Source organism: Rhincodon typus, chromosome 4 (assembly GCF_021869965.1).
Source record: "Rhincodon typus isolate 14 chromosome 4, sRhiTyp1.1, whole genome shotgun sequence".
Lineage (NCBI taxonomy): Eukaryota > Metazoa > Chordata > Chondrichthyes > Orectolobiformes > Rhincodontidae > Rhincodon > Rhincodon typus.
The window spans coordinates 8,478,247-8,501,176 of record NC_063335.1 but is presented as its reverse complement, the minus strand read 5'-3'; the positions used below and the strand labels follow the sequence as shown (position 1 = coordinate 8,501,176).

The 22,930-nt window shown below is 38.8% G+C and overlaps 1 protein-coding gene across 1 annotated transcript in view; it reads left to right on the top strand.

Moving 5' to 3' along the window:
* Positions 1 to 22,930, top strand: part of sugct (succinyl-CoA:glutarate-CoA transferase) — a 393,759-nt gene that overhangs the window by 25,855 nt on the left and 344,974 nt on the right. The window contains exons 5-6 of the mRNA XM_048596403.1: positions 1,094 to 1,144; positions 9,871 to 9,991. Coding sequence (XP_048452360.1) covers positions 1,094 to 1,144; positions 9,871 to 9,991 — 172 coding nt within the window. The remainder of the gene's footprint in view (positions 1 to 1,093; positions 1,145 to 9,870; positions 9,992 to 22,930) is intronic.

The window sequence follows — 22,930 nt, the reverse complement described above, 5'->3', positions numbered from 1 at the left end:
TCAGTCATCCCAGCTCCAGGACATCTCATGCCAGAGTTCCTTGGGGTAGTGTCCTAGGTGCAACCATCTTCAGCTGCTTCATCAATGACCTTCTGTCTATCATAAGGTCAAAAGTGGGGATGTCTGTCAATGATTGCTCAACGTTCACCATTTGTGGCTCCTCAGATACTGAAGTCGATTTTCAAATGCAACAAGATCTGGACAATATCCAGTCTTGGGCTGTCAAGTGCCAAGTAACATTTGTGCTGCACAAATGTCAGGCAATGACAGTCTCCAAAATGAGACAATCTAACCACTGTCCCTTGACATTGAATGGTGTTACCGTCACTGAATTCCCCACTATCAACATTGTTGGGGTTACCATTGACCAGAGACTCAACTGGATTTGTCAGATAATCTCAGTGGCAACAAGAGCAGGTCAGTGGCTAGGAATGTTTAGTGAGTAACTTACCTGCTGACTTCCCAAAGGCTCCCCACCATCTGCAACGTGCAAGTCAGGAGTGTGATGGAATACTCTCCACTTGCCTAGATGGGTGTGGTTCCAACAACACAAAAGAAGCTTGACACCATCTAGTACAAAGCAGCCTGCTTGATTGGCATCGCATCCCCAAGCATCCACTCCCAACACCACCAATGCTCAAAAACAGCCGTGTATTGTACAGTGTACTGTCTGCAAGGTGCACTGCAGAAATTCACCCAAGATCCACAGTCAGCACCTTCCAAACCCATGAATGCCTCCATCTAGAAGTATAAGGGCAGCAGATATATGAGAACACCAACACCTACAAATTCCCCTCCAAGCCACTTACCATCCTAACATGGAAATAAATCACGTTCCTTCACTGTTACTGGGTCAAAATCCTGGAATTCTGTCCTTAAGGGCATTGTGGGTCAACCTACAGCATGTGGATGCAGTGGTTCAAGAAGGCAGCTCACCACCACCTTTTCAAGAGCAACTAGGGACAGTCAATAAATGTTGACCAGCCAGCAATGCCCACATCCTAGAAATGAATTTAAAAAAATTCAATTTGCATGTGCAATGACTGTGTTTCACATAATCTGTTTTAAGTAATGTGCTCTTTATTTTTTTCAGAGTATAGCAGTGAATCTGAAGGACCCTTGTGGTGTTCGTGTAATAAAAGATGTAAGTCAATTCAAACATAGTTTTTCTCACAATAATTTCTCAGATTTAAAGAAAAGAATCCATTTGTTTTTGTGAATTACACAGGGCGAGCATGTGAAGATGAAGAGGATGGTGATTGACTCATGCAGCAATATTCTCAGTACTGTTTTTCATCAACATATTGACATTCCGATAATGGTGGAGAAACATTGAGGGCAGAGGAGGGAAGGAGCAGAGGACAGAAAGAAAGAAAGAAAGAGAAGTAGAAAAGTGAGATGAAACAAAAGTGAACTGGAGTGGAAGGAGGTGAGAGCTTGAGCAACAGAAACATAGGAACAAAGTGATAGAGGAGGAGAGCATGCTGAGAGAGTAGCAAAATGATGTGAAAAACGAAGAGATGAGGAAATGTAAAAGATAGGGGAGTAGGAAGAGGAGACAGAAACAGCAGATGCAAAATGACTACCATGTTCATTAACAAAATTGAAGTAATGTTTTACAGTAATTCATTGTATTTTTAGTAATAGTTGTTTTATTTAGAATATTCTGAAAAACAGGATGAGGCCACTTTGCTCCTCATTAGCACCTCCAAATGTTTTATATTTTGGTTTAAGCACCCGGTTTGAGGCTGTAGATATCTTTGTCACAATACAGAACCTATAGAAAATTTCAAAATGATAGAGTGAACCTTTAATATCAGATCCAAAAACGTGTGTTCCAAAAATCTCTTAGATTTGCAGATGCACCGCACTGACATCAGCTGCTGCTCAAGCATTGAAACATGTTCCTGTAAGAATTAAGTTGTTGCAGCAGAGATTTATTATGTTACAGCACAGGGACCATGAAGAAGCATGTGCTTCATATTGTAAAGGTCGAGCAGAGATGTTAGAAGTATCAACTTTTGGCCAAATTTTATCTGAACTAATGGCAAGATGATTCTTGAACCCAGGCTAGTGCCATTGTGTTTTTTTGTTTATATATCTAATTTTTTTTATTTGTTGTAATTTGATTCTAAAAGAGGTTTGAAGAAGACTGTTATTTGCACATCATCTGAAGATGTATATTAAATTATAAAGACCATTTTGTTTTAATACTGTGCTTTTCACAACTTCAGAAAGTTGCATAACACTTCCCAGCCTGTAAAATATCCTTGTAGCGTAGTCATTATAGTAATAGGAGCATAAGAACATTTAGCAGGAGTAGGCAATTCAGTCTCTTGAGCCTGCTCCACCATTCAATACGATCTTGACTGATCTGATCTCAGCCTCAACTCCACTTTCCTGCCTACTCCCAATAACCCTTCAACCCATTAGTAATTAAAAATCTGTCTGTCTTCTTAAACTTATTCGGTGACCCGGTGTCCACCATGCTCTGGGTATTGAATTCCACAGATTTATGGCCCTTTGAGAGAAGTAATTCCTTCTCATCTCTGTGTTAAATCTGATACCCTTATTCCAAACCAATGCCCTTTCATTCTAGATTTCCCCACAAGAGGAGCCATCTGCTCTATGTCTACATTGTCAATCCACTTTAATATTCTGTATACCTCAAATAGATCTCCTTTCATTCTTGTAAACTCCAGAGAATATAGGCCTAAACTGCTCAATCTGTCTTGTTAAGATAAATCCCTTGTCTCTGGAACCAATCTCGTCAATCCCCTCTGAACGGCCTCCAGTAGAACTACATCCCCCTTCAAGTAAGGGTACAAAACTACAATACTCAACGTCTCACTAATGCCTTGTACAATTGCAGCAATAACTTCCCTACTTTTATGCTGCACTAATTAATCTTGCCAACCGGAAAAATACCCATTTATCCCAATTCTCTGCTTTCTCTTAGTTAGCCAATACTCTATTCAAGCTAATATGTTACCCCTAACCCCAGGTGATCTTTCATAGTGTTAACCTTTTGAGCAGAACTTATCAAATGACTCCGGAAGTCCAGATTTAAAATGCCTACAGGATTCCCATTATTTGCTTTACGGTCACGTCTTCAAAGAACTCCAGCAACTTAGTCAAACACGATTTATTCTTTGTAAAACCATACTGACTTTAATTAATTTTATTTAGAGTTTCTGAATGTCCTATTATTACTTCCTTCATGTTGGTTGCTAACAACTTACAAACAACAGACGTTAAACTAACTGACCTCTACTTTCCTACTGTCTGCCTCCTTCCCTTTTTGAATAAGGACATTATATTAGCATTTTTTCAATTCACTGGAACCTTTCCAGCATCCGGGAAATTTTGGATTATTATAACCAACGGATCCACTGTTCCTGCTGCCAGTTCCTTTAAGACCCTAGGATGTAGGCCATAAAGGACTTGGTTGAGCCAGTTTGTTTAAATTTAACAACAGAATTCAGAAAAAGTCCACGTGCCACAACAGACTGAATCTAGAATTTAAAAAAAATTAAAATGAATGTTTTCGTCCACTCCATCTCAAGAAAGAATCACCACAGCCACAAGCCCCAGTACGCATGAAAAAAAAGTAGGAATGCGGTCACATGCAGGATTTGTCTGCCTTCAATCCAATAGTTTGCTCAGACCATTTTCCCTAGTGATGATAATTGTTTTTGGTACCCCCTTTTCTCTGCATTACCTGTTTGAACTATAGGCCTCCTCCATGTAGGGAAGTATAGCAGTCATTTGTAGACAGCAAGCTCCTACAAACAGCAGTGCGATAAATGACCCGATTATGTATTTTGATTGTGTCGCTTGAGGACAGAATATTTTTCTGGACTAATGACCACCAAAATCAGTCAGGTTTTAGCAGCTTTAAATTGCTGAAAATTATCCTGAACGTGGATTTGAATTTCGAATGTGGCCCTAGAGGCTCCGTGGTACTGTCAAGATTCTAATGTGTGTGAAAGCCAGGGAGGGGGCATTTGTGCTCGAGACCCCCATCTAGTGGTGGCAACTGGACTCTGTGATATCTTGGTTTAGTTTGGAGATTAGAATAACTTTTCACTGCATTGTGTATCGTAGGAATTTTTCGAAACTCCATAGAACCTGTGTGTATTTTGAAGATGTGGGTGGAACCTTGATTTAGAGCTGTGGCTAAAATGTCAAAAGAAAGAAAATCATTCAAGAGTGTATTTAATTTGAGTGTGACTTGTTTGGTGAATCAGACCAGTGACTACATTCCTACCTTTGTTTTCATGTGCACTGGGGCTTGTAGGTGTGGTGATTCTTTCTTGAGATGGAGTGGAAGAAAACTTTCATTTTACTTTCTTAAAATTCTAGATTCGGTCTGCTGTGGCACGTGGTCTTATGAATTCTTTTCTTAAACAAATTGGCTCAATATGTGAATCATTAAATCACTAACTTATTGAACTGAAATAGTGTAAACAGAATTGAAACATTATTATTGGCTGCAAAGGAAACAAAGTGTGGCATGGTTTTTGAGCTCTTTGTTTTGAAATGCTATGGAGAGACTGGTAAGCCAAAGAAGACAATGTATGTAATTCACATTAGTTATATCTGGGAAAATTAGTTATCTGCAGACTCCGTTCAACCTGCATTATCACTGTGAAAACCTGTGAAGCTTTTTACACTTATGTCCTTCCAGTTCGCCAGGTGACATTCGTAACATGTTATAGATCAGTCTTCTCCAATATGTTAGCCGCTAGTCATCTGTGACTACCAATAAATCCAGATATGGTTGGTTGCATTGATGATCACTAAATAAAGGAAGTAGCAAGATACACGATCATTGGACATATCATTTTGATACTCATTCGCGTGGCATGTGCATGCACACGAACATTTCAGTGCATTTGTTGGTGAAATAAAAACAAAAGACAGTGAGCAAGTGTTCTTTGCTCATGCTCTGGTGTCTTGGTTCTTGGTTTTTGGTTTTTACTAAAATGGATGTGACAACTGTGGACTTTGATATCATGCTAATACCAACAGTGTTCTATGAAATGGAGAGCTATGATCATGCGTAGCTTAAACATTCTGAATAAGTAGTCACATCGCAGCGTAGAATGTAAATGTTGCTGAATAGAGAGGCATGTTGTTGAACCTTTTCGTCTGGCACTCATCAGGACAAAAGCAAGAATGCCAAGTTACAGGTGACCATAACAAATGTATGGCAGGAGAAAAGATTGCGGATCAGTTGGCAAGCCGACTCTAATTGGCCAAGGAGTTGCTACGGAGAAAGTGATGAGGAAATATAGGTTTCCCAGGCTTCTGGGTAATTAAAAAATGGTCCAAGGCTCAAACATATTCCTCATGTTTGCACAGGACAGATCCCTACAAATGAATGTATGTCTTATCTTGCAAGTATGAATGAGGTGGATGATTAATCAAAATTGGTTGTTAGTGGAGTCATTAATGCACTTAGGACTGTTCAGCGCTTGTTCAGCAAGTGCTGTCCAATCCAGAATCACATCTGACAGTAGAGGTTTTGTTTCAGATTTTGCAACTGAAGGATTATGCAGTTTGATTCTATTAGCCATGGGTTGAGAGACATAGCCTACATGCCTCCCATTGTACCAGCACTGATACTGATGTTGCTTATTCTGTGGCCGGCAGAATATTGTTTGGACTGATTGCAGCATCCTCTTCGTGGAAAATGCCACAGACATAACTACTGCATAATAACAGCTTGAAGTAGATTGCTTAATCTGCTGTTCAAATTTTTGCATTTTAAAAGTAATTTGAAGTAGATTGAGCAGTCTCGAAAGCCTTTAATGCTGAAATAGAGTGAATCAAAGTGCTCTTATGAGAACATAGCTGTCCACATCAAATCATTGTTTACTTTATTGTGGAAACTTGAAAGTGGGCCACATGTTGCCACTTTCAGATGCAAAAACTGAATGGAGTCAGGTGGTGTACTGTTCTCCACAGAATTTACAGTTTTTGACCTGTTTTTGTAATTACAGTCTTAATTTTCTCATCAATGGTAACTCCCAGGATATTGTTGTGGACCAGACCAAAGCTCCCCAAAATACATTAAGAAGATAGCCTAGATCTTAACTTTTTCTTATTTTGAAGGCAAGTGCCAGGTATTTCATTCTGGATGCTCTGGTTAAAGTACCAGTCTTGAAGCAAAACACACTTTATTCATACACTATTGTTAAAATACAACAAAAGAAAGAAGAAATTGGAATAACAATTCTATTGGAAACTTAACAAAATAATAGATTACTTAAACAGGAACTGTTCCAATACAGTAACATCCCATAAATACACCCTTAGCAAAGGCAAATTCAGTTAAATAGATTGTCTCAAAGGCTACTGTGTAGTCCAGGAGGAAAAACATCATCACAATATTGATGGCTGGATTTCAGAAATGGTAATGTGGTAATATGTCAAGGAGAATGGTAGATTTCCTCTTGTTGGAGATGGTGCTGTGTTACGTGCTGCTTGTTAGCCTAAGTCTGATTGTTGTCCTGGACATAAATAGATTCAATAATTGAGAAGTCATGAAAATACTGAACATCTCCACTTCTGACTTTATAAATCAGGGAAGGCCGTTGATGAAGCAGCTGAAGGTAGTTTGGCCTAGGACACCACCATGAGGAACTCCTGCAACAGGAGCCGCCTCCTCCAGTTTGTTGTTAAATTTTCCACCATCATTCATGACTGGATGTGTCAGGGGTGTAGATCTTTAATCTGATCAGTTTGCTGTGGGATCATTTAGTGCAGTGTATTGTATGCTGTTCTGCTATTTAGCCTATTTAGAGGTTTTCACCACGTTGGAACCTCATTTTTAGGCATGCCTGATGTTGCTGTTCGCGGGGTATCCTGCATTTCCAGGTTGATTCCCCTGGCCTGCTATTAATGAAAAAGTGAAGGAATTACTAGGCCATGATATTCCAGATTGTGGTGAAATACAATTCTGCTGCTGTTGATGACCCACTGTGCCTCCTGGCTGCCTAACCTTTTGCTGATAGATCTGTTCTGAATCTGTCCTGTTTAGGAAAATGGTAGTGCCAAACAGCACATGAGAATGGGTCTTCATCTCCGCAAGAACAGTGAAGTTGTCACTCTTAGCAGTGCTTTCATGAAGAAATAGATTTCTGACAGGTAGATAGGTGAGGATGACACAGGCAGGTTTCATCATTACTTTCCATAGCCCTTACATGTTAGATATGTCCGTCACTGTGCTGTTATCGTATCCAATTGCTTGAAGCTAGGTGGACCTCCTAGTTTTAGAGATTTTGTTTTTTTTAATTCATTAATGGGATGGAATGGCTGGGCCAGCATTTATTGCCTATCCTTAGTTACAGTTGTGAAGTTGATGATGAGCTGCTGTCTTGAATCGCTACAGTCCATTTGCTGTAGATAGACCCACAATGCTGTCAGGAATTTTGACCCAGTGACATTGACAGAACGATGATACATTTCCAAGTCAGGATGGCAAGTGGTTTGGAAGAGAAGTTGCAGATGGTGGTTTTCCCCATGTATTACTGTCCTGGTCCTTCTACACTGCAGTGAGTTTGGAAGGTGCTGTCTAAGGAGTCTCGGCGAATTTCTGCAGTGCAGAAAGGTACACACTGTTGACACTGAGCATTTATATGGCTGTGATGCCAATCAAACGAGCTGATGTGTTCTGGATAGTGTCAAGCTTCTTGAGTACTGTTGAAGCTTCACTCATCCAGGCAAGTGGAAAATACTCTATCACACTCTTGACTTGTGAATTGTAGAATGTGGACAGTCTTTGGGAGACTTAGAAGGTGAGTACTCTGATCTGCTGTTGTAGTAGCAATATTTATATGGTTAGTCCAGTTCAGTTTCTGCTTTATGGTAACCCACAGAACATAGTTAATGGGGGATTCAGTGATGGTAATGGCATTGAATGGCAAGGGGAGATGGCTGGTTTCTGTCACTTGGAGATGGTCATTCCCTGGCACTTGGGTGGTGCAATTGTTACTTGCAACTTATTAGCAAAATATAGATATTGCCCACCTCTTGCTATATTTGGACAAAGATTGCATCAGTATCTGAGGAATTGCAAATTGTGAGAATGTTGTGTAGTCATTGGCAAACATCCACACACTGACTTTACCATTGAGGGAAGGCCATTGATAAAGCAGCTGAAGATGGTTGGGCCTACAAATTCCCTTGAGGTACTCTTTCAAAGATGTTTGTAGTTAGGTGATTGACCCCCAACAGCCACAACTGAGTAGCTTGTGAGACCATTTCAGAGGTAGTGGGTCCCGAGTCAGATGTAGGCCTGATGGGTAAGGACAGCAGATTTTCCTTCCCTGAAAACTGAACCAGATAGCTTTCGACAACAATTGCTAATAGTTTATTCAAGAGGTGACTAAATATAGCGCTTGGGATGAATGGGATCAAAGATTATGGGGAGAAAACAGGATTAGGCTGTTGAGTTTGACAATCAGCCATGATCATGAAGAATGGTAGAGCAGGCTCGAAGTGCCAAATGGCCGCCTCCTGCTCCTGTCTTCAATGTTTCAATGTTTCTTGTGGTCACCATGAAACTAGCTTTTAATTCCAGTTTTTTATTAATTTAGTTTATAGTGGGATTTGAACTCCATGTTCCCAGAGCATTAGCTTGAGCATTTAAATTACTAGTCCAGTGACATTATCACTACACCACCATATTTCCCAATCTGAATTTTACTGAGATGTGTCCTGTCTGGTACACTTGTGTCAGAATTCCAAAATTAATGAGTGAGAATGACTCTAGTGCTTTCTAGTGAATGGTGGTACCTGTTTATTTAATAAACATGGGAAGAACATCCACCTTTTCTTTAGAGATAACACAGTGTGGAGCTGGAGGAACACAGCCGGCCAGGCAGCATCAGAGGAGCAGGAAAGTTGATGTTTTGGGTCAGGACCCTTCTTCAGGGAAAAGAAGAAGCCTTTTCTTTAGGGTGTTTTGTCCTAATATTAACATGGCTTAAATAGTGTCGTTATTGTCTAATCTGTGGCTAATCAGCAATATCTGGTGGACACCAATGTTTTGAATCTGTATAAACTGTGCTAACATGGTGCTGGTGAAAATATTTGTGGACTTATTCTATTTCCAAGTTGTGAATTTTTGTGTAATTTGTTAAAGATAGCTTAACTGTAGGTATTCTAGTCACATTCACCTCTCTCTAACATTGCCCTGTCACTGTTTTTAGCATCTAGTACTGGAATAGTTACAATGAGGAAAGACTTTAGAGATAAATTTACCAAGGTCTTGGATGAATTTAGTGTGGTACAGTAACAGTCCACTCATGACATTCAATTTTTTTTTGTGCAGAAAGATTTTGAGTTCTCCACTAATTTGAGCTGACCTCTTTATTAAAATAACTCTGAGGCTTTTTTTCAGTGCAAGCTGCATTTGATGATCTAATAATTCAAAGTAAACAACAGGAAACATAGCTGGCTAACTTGTATCTCTAAGTATTAAATCAGAGATTACCCTTGATAATTCAAAGTTGAGAGTTCTAAGTTACCCAGCTTTGTTCTCAATCTGACATTCTGTGTCCACTATTCTGATGTATAAAACTGACTAACCTACTTGTAGTTGTGGTTTATTATTAAAATCAAGAAACCCCTAAAAGAAAGCGAAGGAACTATGAAAATTGTTGGAGCTCACATCCAGCTTTTTACTATTAGTACAGATCAGTGGTTTTGAGGTTAAAAGCTGACCGATGACATGGAGTTCATTTAGTATTTGTTCCAAATGTGTTTCTCTCCATCATTGTTCCAATATAATGTGTGTGGTTTCTAATAGATAAAATCTGTAACGAATTATAAAACATGCCTTTGATTTGTATCCGACAGCTGGCATCGGTTTGTGATGTGCTGATTGAAAACTATGTTCCTGGGAAGCTAGCAGAAATGGGACTGGGATATAGGCACATACAGGAGGTTGCACCACACATAATTTATTGTTCAATTACAGGTAAGACATTATTTGGACTTGTAGGTTATTTATTTGTGTGAATTTATTAAGCAATAATTTTTATTTATTCTGTAGTTACCCTTTCAGAAATGTTAAAGTTGCATTTATGTAGTGCCTTTCATGACCTCACAATACTCCAAAGTGCTTTGTAGCCAATGAAGTACTTTTCAAATATAACTGCTGTTGTAATGTCAGTAAATACATACTGTGCAAACTGTATTGCTGTTGTGTGTGAAGCCAAACTGTTGTGAGAATGAAGTTTTTCTTATCGATCAGTATCAGTTATGTAGCTTTCATCTTTAAAGAGTAGATTTTCCTAAAAATTGAAATTTATGCTTCCTGTGTATATTTAATAAAGGTCTCTCCCCTCCATTTCCTCCCCCCTCTTCAATCTTGTCTTCGTTTTTCTTTGTCAGATTCATTAACAGAAAAGAAACAGCGGGTGAATATTGTTGTTTGAGCTCAATCATACACAGAACTTTTTTTTTCTATACAGCGAATTTTAACTTTTAGAAACAAAAACAGAAAATACTGGGAAAGACTCAGCAGGTCTGGCAGCATCTGTGAAGAGAAAGCAGAGTTAACATTTCGGAGATGGTAGGACCTGCAGATGCTGGAGAATCCGAGACAACAAGGTCCAGGGCTGGATGAACACAGCAGGCCGAGCAGAAAGGCTGACATTTCGGGCCTAGACCCTTCTTCAGAAAAGGGGGAGGGGAAGGGGGTTCTGAAATAAATAGGGAGAGAGTGGGAGGCGGAAAGAAGATGGATAGAGGAGAGGATAGGTGGAGAGGAAACAAACAGGTCGAAGAGGCGGGGATGGGGCCAGTAAAAGTGAGTGTAGGTGGGGAGTTAGGGAGGGGATAGGTCAGTCCAGGGAGGACGGACAGGTCAAGGGGGCGGGATGAGGTTAGTCGGTAGGAGATGGGGGTGCGGCTTGAGGTGGGAGGAGGGGATAGGTGGGAGGAAGAACAGGTTAGGGAGGCGGGGACGAGCTGGACTGGTTTTGGGATGCGGTAGGGGGAGGGGAGATTTTGAAGCTAGTGAAATCCACATTGATACCATTGGGCTGCAGGGTTCTTTCTTCAGAACTGATTATAGCTAGGAAAACGTGGGAATAAATGCTGAAGATGGTGTGGGGGAAATGGCGAGGAGTAAACGATAGGTGGAGATAGAGGCCAGAGAGCAAGAAAATCAGTTGGTCATACAAAGGAATGGATAACAGTCAGCCTGGGAGAATGATTAGCTGTTAATGGGGACTAATAGTAGCGACAATGGGTTTTTTGTGGTAGCAGCCCATGTGATGACAAGGCCTGGTGTGTGGCGGTTGGGATAAGGACATGGGAGAAGGTGCTTAAGCCCTAAAATTGATGAACTTCTCCAGAAGGTTGCAGAGAAAAGGAGGTGCTGTTCTTCCAGCTTGTGCTGAAATTTGCTGGAGCACTGCAGCAAGTCTGAGACAGAGATGTTGGCCAAGGGTGGTGTGTTGAAGTGGCAGGGAATCGGAAGCTCAGGGTCATTTTTGCAGACAGAACATAGGTGTCCTACAAAGCAATCCGCACTTCGTCTCCCCAGTGTAGAGGAGACCACATTGTGTGCAGTGAATGCAGTAGACTACATTGAGTCAAATGCAAGTAAATCACTGCTTCACCTGGAAGGTGTATCTGGGGCCTTGGATAGTGAGGAGGGAGGAAGTAAATGGGCAGATGTTACACCTTCTGGATTGCAAGGGACTGTGCTGTGGGGGTGTGGGGAGATGTTTGGTTTGAAGGAGGAGTGGACCAAAGCGTTCCAGAGAGAGCGGTCCCTGCGGAGAGCTGAGAAAGGAGAGGAGGGTAATATGCATCTGGTGCTGGCATCCTGCTGGAGGTGGCGGAAATGGCAGCCAATGATTCTCTGGATGTGGATACTGGTAGGTGAGGATGAAGGAGACCCTGTTGCTGTTGTGGGAAGGAAGAGAGTGGGTGAGTGCTGAAGTGTGGGAGATGGGTTGGTCATAGCCCTGTCAACCACTGTGGTTGGGAATCCTGGGTTGAGGAAGAATTTAGACATTTCAGAGGCTCCCTTGTTGAAGTTGGCATCATTGGAACAGATGCAACGGTGATGGAAACACAGAAACACAGTGTGAAGATGTATAGTCAATGTAACTGTGGAATGTCGGTTGGTTTGTAATGGATATTGGTGGCCAGCCTATCCCCAGAAATGGAAACAGAAATTTTGAGGAAGGGAAGGGAGGGGTCAGAGATGGACCAGGTGAATATGAAAGCAGGATGGAAATTGGAAACAAAATAGATAAACTTTTCCAATACCGGACGAGAGAGAGAGAAGCAACACCAATGATGTCATCGTTGTGCTGGAAAAAGAATTGTGGGTGGGAGCTAGAGTAGGCTTGGAGTAAGGAATGTTCCAGGTACCCTGCAAGGAGACAGGAATAACTGGGGCCCGTGCAGGTACTCATTGCCACACCTTTGGCCCGAAGAAAGTTGGATGAGTTAAAGGAGAAATTGCTCAGAGTGAGGACTAGCTTGGCCAAGCGGAGGAGGTTGTTGGTGAATGAGGACAGTTCAGGCCTTTTTTTCCAGGAAGAAGCAGAGAGCCCTGAGACCATCCTGCTGGGGATGAATTGTAAAGAGATTACATGTCCGTTGTAAAAAGGAATGGCTGTAGCCCATAAACTGGAAATTCTGAAACTGACCGAGGAATTGCAATTGTAACTGAAAGAGACTGAACACGGGGAGAAAAAATCAAATTGAGATAGGAAGAAATGAGTTCTGTGGGGCAGGAGCAGAAAGAAACAATGGGTCTACCTGGGCAGTCCTGTTTGTGGATTTTTGGGAAGGAAGTAGAAGCGGGCTGTATGGGGTTGTGGGACTATGAGCTTGGTGGCAGAGACAGTTGGGAGTGATACGTTGGAGTATCAAAGTGTAAGCAAATGTGCCATTGTACTTGCCTTTCCCAACTTGCATATGTTATTAAATCACTTCTAACTTGGAATTCATGAGCATGGCATCTGCCTCCTTGTGTTGAGCTCATGGCAACTTCCAACTGCACCTTAATTTTACCAACGTATTTCTTCCTCCTATTAATACAAAAGAGCATCTCCTTGTCGTCCTTCACAGTCCAATAGCATCCCTCGGGATGCCTCAATAAAATGAGGCACAGCTTTTGAATATCTGGATGCTACCAGTTCCTTTGCTTGTACAGCCAACATTAAAATCCATCAAATTGCATGTTTAATGTGTTGTTAATAATTGGCTTGAAATAGATTCATGTTGGTTGTGTCAATTGCACTCATGCTAGTTGGTCAGGAAGCCTGGAAATTGTATGGTAAAAGTTGGGTTAAGTATTCCCTGACAACCCACTTAATTCCGGATTTCCCATCCCACTACTGGAACTCTATGCTGCTCAACCTAGATGACTGTATCTTGAATTAGCCAAAGATTCCTGATTGTAATTTTCCATGATTGTTTATTCACTGTTAGTCTCTAGTGAAACCTCTTACCTGGCTTCAGAGTGGCTGCTCTGAAACAATATATACGTAGGTATGTATATATAGAAACTCTCTAAGATGGACAAAGGAAATCAAAAATTTCTCCATCTCAATTAGAGCTGCCAATCAATTGTATAAGTTCTTAAAAAAAAAAAAGGACAGCTTGTATTTAAATTCAACGGTTTAGCACTGTCCTGGAAAATTATCTGTTACAAGTACTTTTGATCTCCTACAAATGAACTCCTTAATTAGATAGAAAGCAGAATCTTTATAATGTTTTTTACAACCAAAGAATATCAAGCTTTGCAGCTGATGAAGCCATTTGAAATATAGTAACTGTTGTAATCTAGCTAATCTGGCTGTCAAGATTTGGACACAAAGGTCATACAAGCACCAATGAAATAAAGGAACAGATCACCTGTTTCAGGCACTGATTAAAGTATAAATTTTGGCGAGGACATCAGGAGACAATTCATACTTCTCGTTTTTTGATAGTGGTATGGGATATTTCATACCCATCTGAGATAGCAGATAGTGCATTGGTTTATTGTCTCATCTGAATACTGTTAGTGAAGCACTCCCATCGTGTCAGCATAGGTTGTAAAAGATGTGAATTAAAGACTAGTAAACAATAAAGCTTCCTTTCTACTAAGGTCGTCCATCTGGCAAACTGGCATTCAATTCTTTAACTGAGCAGGTTTAACACACATTAGTGTTTGTTTCAGTTTTAATTCTATTCAGTGTTTGAATAGTTATAGTCCATGATGATCAAGCTGTATTTAGATTTTATGAATTGAATAACTTTTCCAAAATTCTCTGCCTCCTTTTGACGAAAGACAGCCATGGATGTCCAATAAGTATTTCTCATTGTCAACCACTACCATATATTACAGCCTGCCAGACTATACAGATTCCTCATCTCAAAGTCCTTTGCAATGCACATTACGCATTTTACAATATGAGCGCACAATATTCCCTTAGAGACACAGGAAAAATATCTCAACAGTAAACTTTGTGCTGAAATAACTAAATCCTTACTTTATTTCACAAAGTACAATTCTGAGTCTTCACAAACTTAGAATCGATGCAGCAAATTACCATTCAAGCCACTATTCTTGAAAGGGAAATGAAATCTTCAAAAAGCTTCATCATAAACATGTTGAGCAACTTTGCTTCCAACTAATTTGTTCTGAGAAGGGTAACTTGACCCTAAACATTAACTCTGATTTATCTCCACAGATGCTGCCAGACCTGCTGAGTTTTTCCAGCAATTTCTGGTCTTGTTTCTGATTTACAACATCTGCAGTTCTTCGGTTTTAATTCTCTCTGGAGACCTGGCACTTGTCTAAAAAACATTTATTGTCATTTCAAAGCATGTCCTTTCCAGTTTATCCAAATTCTCTAAAATCATGCTTTTAAAATGACTCCAATGATTTTTTAATTTCTGTTAAGACTGGAAAAGGACTTTACAGGACATGCGTTAATAGACATTGCAAATTGTCCTCCATTAAAATCATTACTCAATCTCACATGGAATAGAAAGACGGCTTTATATGGCATCTTTTCATAGACAAGATGAGTAAAATACATCCTAACCCTGACAACCCTAGATATGTAATTTCATTCAATACAAAAACAAAACAGGGGAAAAAAAAACAAACACAGGGCCATTGAAGAAAAAATACTTTTGAAAATGCCCCTCTCACAACCGTGGATCATTGAGAACTGGCCAGGTGCTGTGAAGTCCTTTTCCAGTCTTAACAGAAATTAAAAAATCATTGGAGTCATTTTAAAAGCATGATTTTAGAGAATTTGGATAAACTGGAAAGGACATGCTTTGAAATGACAATAAATGTTTTTTTAGACAAGTGCCAGGTCTCCAGAGAGAATTAAAACCGAAAGAACTGCAGATGTTGTAAATCAGAAACAAGACCAGAAATTGCTGGAAAAACTCAGCAGGTCTGGCAGCATCTGTGGAGATAAATCAGAGTTAATGTTTAGGGTCAAGTGACCCTTCTCAGAACAAATTAGTTGGAAGCAAAGTTGCTCAACATGTTTATGATGAAGTTTTTGAAGATTTCATTTTCCTTTCAAGAATAGTGGCTTGAATGGTAATTTGCTGCATCGATTCTAAGTTTGTGAAGACTCAGAATTGTACTTTGTGATATGAAGTAAGGATTTAGTTATTTCAGCACAAAGTTTACTGTTGAGATATTTTTCCTGTGTCTCTAAGGGAATATTGTGTGCTCTTGTAAAATGCGTAATGTGCATTGCAAAGGACTTTGAGATGAGGAATCTGTATAGTCTGGCAGGCTGTAATTTTTTATTGTCAGTGTGGTAAAACTTTTGTAGTTCAGCCCCAAAATCAGTAAACAGTCTAATCTATTTCAACAAAAAAAAATGTGGATCAACTGATTGTTAGGAGTTAGATAACTGTCCAAGTTGTTTATGAAAATTAGGAAAAACCCAGCAGATGCTGCATTTGCTAAATGTAGAAATGTTCTAAAAGTTCAAAAATTCCCAATTGGCAAACATTTAACAGCATTTTTTCACTACTACTTTCTTAATGTGACATAAGATAATTAAAGAATATTAGCCTAACAAAACTTACAGTACTGTAGTACTTTTAATTTATCTCAAACTGTTTCACATCTGTATAATCAGTCAAAAATGTTGCAACTGAGCCAAAGGACGTGATATTAAATAAGGTGATCAAAAACTTGGCCAAAATGGTAGGTTTTACGGAGCATCCTAATGGAGAAGAGAGTATATCTGTTCGTAAATATTATGTACGTTGTAAAGCATCAGAAAGAAATGGTGGGCCTTGTATTACTGGGATCCTGTGCTCCACGTGAAACTGCAAAATCCATCTGTAATGGAAAATGGACTCGGACCTCATTTAACTCTTATAGATTATGTTACAGAGATACCTGTCCTGATTCAATCTGGAAGGAGACCCTTTCTGTCCAATAGAACGACCCAGAGACCCCTAATTGACAGTCCAAAACAGTCCCAATTCCTGTATTCCACTTCTATTCCAAATAAGGAATTTAGATTCAATACGTTATTCCTAAAATGTAGGTACGCATTCCTTTAAGGCTACAAATTCCAGCTACTAAAGATTAATTACAATAAAAAAAGAGTAATTTTTGAGAAATAGTCTCTGATAGGATATTATACCTGATGTGACAATGCTTACATTATCTCCAATAACATAAGAAACTGGACATGGTATTGAAGAATTCAACAGGTGTTTATTACAAAAACAGAAGTTGCTGGAAAAGTTCCGCAGGTCTGGCAACATCTGTGAAGAAAAAAAAATCCAAGTTAACGTTAACTCTGATTAACTCGGATTTTTTTTTCTTCACAGATGCTGACAGACCTGCTGAGCTTTTCCAGCAACTTCAGTTTTTGTTCCTGATTTACAGCATCTGTAATTCTTTCGGTTATTATACACGTTTATTACAGCTGTTTGTTTTAAAATATGAAAATGTTAGATTCATGGGTGTTTGAGCTAAACTATCAAATTACACAGCAATCATTATTATTGGAATGTTCTTCCTCATTTTCTCTTATGTGATTAATTTGTCATTCATTGGCCTGAGCTTTGCAATTAGCAACTTGATTGGTAGGGACATCATATGATCTGGGCTGCCAGTGTATTCGAGAAAGCTTTGTTGGTATTCAAGTATTTACGTTCGGATTTCTCATTCTCACACTCTGCTCAGTCTGTAGTTTTGGTAATTCTCTACCTGTTCTCTTGTTCTCTTTTTCATTTTCCTCAGTCTTTGGAGAAGAATGTCCCGTGCCATGTGATAGTTCAACAATTGGCTGCTAGTTCACATATCCCTTCTGAGCATATGTTGTGCTAGGGATGGATTTCTTTCTTCTGTTGGTATTGCAGCAAGCAAAGCAAAAATCTTGCTTTGTTCTTCAACACTTAATGAACATTGATTTGATGGTGAATGTCCTATATTCTGCTAGACCCTTTATGTGTGAGTAGTGGGGTGCTGCATGATATTCGTCACTAGCCACTTACTCTACATGTCTTGAAATGTTTTGCTAGTGAACTGTGGCCTCTCTGTCTTCCAGAGGAGTTAATAAAGGAGAAAATTTTAATTGGAGGTATATATTAAAGTTACAATCCAGTTTCATAATACAAAGTTGGATTAAAGCGTGACAGCATAAAAAGAGATGTTGTATTTGGGGTGGTGAAGCAAATTCTAGTAGAAGGAATTGACTTTTTTTTATTTTGGGAAATGACCTGACAAGTTCAAGAATATTGCTTTCACCAAGGGTCGTTGGATAACCATTAGAGGTAGAAAGTCTTAAATATTACAAGAGGAACATCCTGGATTGTTTCCTTACTCTGGTGTGACAAGATCTCAGGCCAATGGAATTAGACAGGAAGGAAAAGAGTCCATGAAACAGGTTTATAATTTGGAAATTCAGTTTTCTGAAACAATTTTTGAATTCTGAAACAATAATTGAAAATAATGAAAGTAAAGAGGATGTGGCTGTTTTTTAGTCCCCTTTTTTAATGAAATGCAAGTGGATTTGTTATGTCAAATAGTGTACTCAGATTGAATCAGAAACAGAACATGTATGTTATTACATGAAAGCAAAGTATTTATATGGAAATGGAGTCCACTTCAAATACAGTTAATTTGGAATGGATAGTGGTCCATCAGTGGTAATTCATGTGAATATTTTCAGAAAATTTTACAAGTGATTCAAATTCCAGTGGCAGATCATTTAGGTATTGGGAAAACACAGACTAAAATATTAAAACACTTTTATTGGCCAGGATTACATAAGGATGTGGTCACGTTTTGCCAGACATGCCTTACGTATCAGACAGTGGGGAAACACAAGCCGTAGTTAAACCTGCACCTTTAATTCTGATATCTGCTTTTGAAAACCATTTAGAAAGCTCTTAATAGATGGAGTAGGACCCTTACCCTAAACTAGGAATAGGAACCAGTATCTGTAAATGATTACAGATGTTTCCTGAAGTGGTGCGCTTAGGGAAAATTACTGCAAAGTGATGGTGGAAAAATTAGTTCAGTTTTTCTTTTACAAGATATGGATTACCTAAAGATATACAATCAGATCAAGATTCAAATTTTATGTCACAAATATTCAAAGAAATTATGACTAATTTGGAACAGAAGTGTTTATTTTATTTGCTTATCGCCCACAATCTCAAAGTGCGTTGAAAAGATAGTATCAAATGTTGAAGACCTTTATTAGGGCTTATTGCCAAGCATGTCTTAATAATTGGAATAAAGGAATTCCTTTCCTACTGTTTGTTACTAGGGACCCTTCAAATGGATCCACAGGAGTTAATCGTTTTGAAGTCGTATATTGACTTGAGGTGAGAGGGCCACTTAAATTTATTAAAGAGAAATTAATAACCCAATAATTCAGAGATTTTGCATGCATCCTGTGTTTTGAGTTTGAGAGAAGCTAATCAAAGCACATGAGGTGGCTGAAAAGTGTTTTGTAGGATGCTCAACAACCAACGATAATAGGAGCAGATAAGATGGCCAAAGTTTGAAATTTTGTTGCAGGAGACAAAATGTTTGTGTTGTTACCTATCTCTGGAGAACCATTACAAATAATGTTCACTGGTCCTTATCAAATTAAGAGGAGACTCAATGATGTGCATTATGTATTGATATTCCAAACAGGAGAGAGAAGCAGTGAATGTTTCATGTTACATGTTGAAATGATATAGTGGCTGTGATGATAGTCCGGAGACAAGTATACATACGGCAGCGAAGAAATAGTAACTGAAACAGAAACATCAGAACATTGGAGAATGAATTCAAAATTAAAAATTTGAAAGTTGACTTTCCAATTACCAGACTGGAAACACAGAGGTGCTTAAAAAGTGAGAGAGTTTTATCTTCCAGAAAACTGTTGATGTGACTTATGAAGGCTATTGCAGAATTACAAATCCATTTGAGGGAAAATAGCCAGGAAGAATGGTTTGGTTGTTTACGATATTAATGCTGGGGATGTGTTAGCTTTTAACACCATGCTTGCAAACTCAATCCTGAGAGATTAGCTCATGTGAAGGAAGTGATGAAGTTCATAATGGATAATGATATTATTGAACTGAGTCACAGTACCTGGGGATCATTTGATGTCATGGTGCTGAAACTAGATAGGCCATATAGTTTCTGTATTGATTATTACATATTTAACGTGATAACAAAAACAGATTTGCATCCTGTTCTGAGATCTGGGGATTGCATTGAATTGTTTGGACATGCATGACTACATCACGAACATTTATTTGCTAAAAGGATATCGTGAAGTTTCGTTAACTGATAGAGCCAAAGAAATATTGCGTTTTGAAGCACCAGATGGATGACTTTGAGGAAAAGTCATGCTGTTTGAAAGGAAAAGCACACCAGCATTGTTCCAATGGTTAATCAAAAAAGTCATTAAATGACTATGAAACTGTTGTTTACATTTACCGTTTGATTGTTTTTAGCCAAACCTAGGAAGAACATTAACACCAATTGACTGAACTATTTGATCAGTACTAGAGGCTAAGTGAATTTGCAAAGGCAAAGTTGAAATATTTGGGCCACTGTGTAGGACACAGCAAAGTTCTGCCTCAAGAAGTGAAAGTAAGGCCTATTTTGGATTTTTCAATGTATTGGTTAAAACGTGAAATTTTACACTTTGGCATGCCTGGATTTTATTGCAAGTTTTTTGAACTGCAGCACTGTCATTGCACTTCTTACAAATTTGTTGAAGAAAGACAGGATATTTGAATGGATGGAAGTGTGTGAAAGACTCTTTGAAAACCAAAAAGCTGTACTGACAACTGCATTGATTTTAGATGTGACTAATTATGAAAGGCCATTCAGACTGGCTGCTGATGTTAGTGATATCAGCGTGGGGTATCTGTCTTACTGCAAAATGATGAAGTAAGAACTGAACAATGTTATTTTTCAAATAAACTAACTGCATACCAGCAAAAATATTCTACACTAGAAAAGGAGACATTGAGCCTGTAGCTTTTTTTTAACCAAATCTGAGAGATGACTCTCGGATGCTAATGGATATTTGTCTACATTTGGTGAGTTTCAGTTTAGGAGGTTTTTATTTCGATTAGAGGCAGCACCTATAGCTTGAAAAATGTTTTAGGGTTTCAGTTTAGCCACTTTAGAGAAGTCTAGGCTGAAGTTGGATTTGTAAAATAATTGCTCCTGAGAAAGAGAGAGAGAGTTTCAAACTGTTTAGAAATAGGTTACCTCACTGTAAGGTGTTTAGTTTTAAAGTTCCAGACTAGAACAGGTTATTTGAATCTGACAAAGTGTAAGCTGAGTTGTATGAAAGTAAAGCTGTATGAAGGCTCAAGAAAGAGGTTATCAGAGTCTCCAGTCTGGGAACTGAAGCCATAGTTAAACTAAGCCCTGTAGATGAAAGAGAGAAGTGAATTCTCTGTGGTGTTTAACTACTGTAAAGGACTGTTATTGGGATTAATGGGATTGTATTATACCATGTGATTCAAAATATTAAATTGGTGTTATGCGCTCATAGTTTAGTTTATTCCATTTTGATTTCAATTCTTTTTGTGTAATAAATTCATGTCCTATTGTTAAAACTAAATCTGGAGCATTGTCTGTTTGCATTTCAGTGAAAGATCACCTTGCTAAAATATGATCTATTTTGCCAGATTTCAGTTTGGGATCTGACTTGTCCTGTGATAACATCAGCTGGAATTGTAATACTTTGGTCAACTGTAGACAAATTTTCAGCATGAAATAGCCAGTGAGGTCTTCAAGCTGGTGTTAAGATCCTGTACATTCATGACACTTTTTACCTGTTGCCAGAAATTGCTCTGCTAACTTGGAAAGTCCTGGTTTCCAGTTACACTTGAGTAAACCTCAAGTGGAAGTTGATGCAGTGATCCTGGACCAAACTGGGTTCTCCATCCCTACACCTTGTTAATTTTTCATCTTTAAAAAAGCATATTAGGGATAATATGTGTCTTCTCTCAAATTTCAAAATTTATCTTGGTCTCAACAAAACCTCCTGAAGTTTATTTCTTAAAAAATATATATTTGGCTACAATCTAGTGAATCTGATCTGCAATGTTCCAGCTATATAAGGAGCTTGTATCATGGTTTCATCTTATCAAAAAACATTTTTGTTCGGAACAGTTGTGGTAGTAGGAATAATTAATCATTTAACATTGCAATGTCAAAACAGAGTCCTGGTTGCTCAATATAAATAATTTTATTTGCTTCTGTTATGCAGTTCTTTTCCTCCAATAGAATTTAGAAAAGGGTTGACTTGTTCTTTGTTCTTTCCATCGAATATTGTTTGAGAATTCAGGAGTCTCCCACTGGATTTGGATCCCAGGCCTCCAGAGTTGGTATTGGCTTTTCCAAGACAACTTAAGCTCATCTCTGGAAGCACCAATTAATATTGGAAGTGTATATTTAAATGAAGCAGTAATGGTGTGTTAACATTTTAGAGTCCTTTCTTCAAGTAAACAAAATACAAAGTTCTCATTAAGTACTTCAGTCTTACCCTGTGCTTCTCAGCATATATCATTTTCTTTGTCCCTAATAGACCATATCCCATCTCTTACTACCCAGTTATTGTTAAATGCTGGTCGCAGGTTTTTGTGTTACCATTAAAAATGTATATGTATTTTAGTCAACATGAAGAGAAATGTTTATGTAGACCTCAGTAGCAAATTGGACATGATTCTGCACCTTCTTGCCCAGAGCTAGGGACACTATCATTGCATCCCTTTGTATTAATTTAGCAAATTTGGCAGCACCCTGTGGAGAGAAAGCAGATTTAACGTTCAGAACTGAAGAAGGGTCACTGGAGTCAGTGTTAATGCTGCTTGATGTCCACAGATGCTACCACTCCTCCTGAGTTTCTCTGGCAATTTCTGTTTTTGTTTCAGATCATCCACAGTTCTTTGTTTTATTATCTTTTTATTACCTTTCGTGTTTACTGCCATCCTGTCATAAATATTCACAATTTGCAAGTATCATTTTTCTATTTACTTCCCCTCTTGGCCTGTATTTGTCTTGCATATGACTTGAAGAATTCACTTGATGTACAACACACACCCGCTCTTTTTTGTCATCTTCTCTATCTTCTTTGTCTTCCAAGGAGTTTTGCTTTTGGTTTGCCTGACTTGCCTATTGTTGAAATATGCTTAGCCTGCACCTGAAACATCTTTTCCTTAAAGGTCACCCATTGTTCCATTGCAGTTTTTCTGCTGAACTTTGGCACATCTAATTTCTCAGCATTATATCCAGCAATGTTTCCTTCTTAGTTGAACCAAGAACACATTTGTTAAGGAAGTTCTTCTGAACACATTTCAGAAATTCATTCTGAGATAACAAGGTGTAGAGCTGGATGAACACAGCAGGCCAAGCAGCATCAGAGGAGCAGGAAGG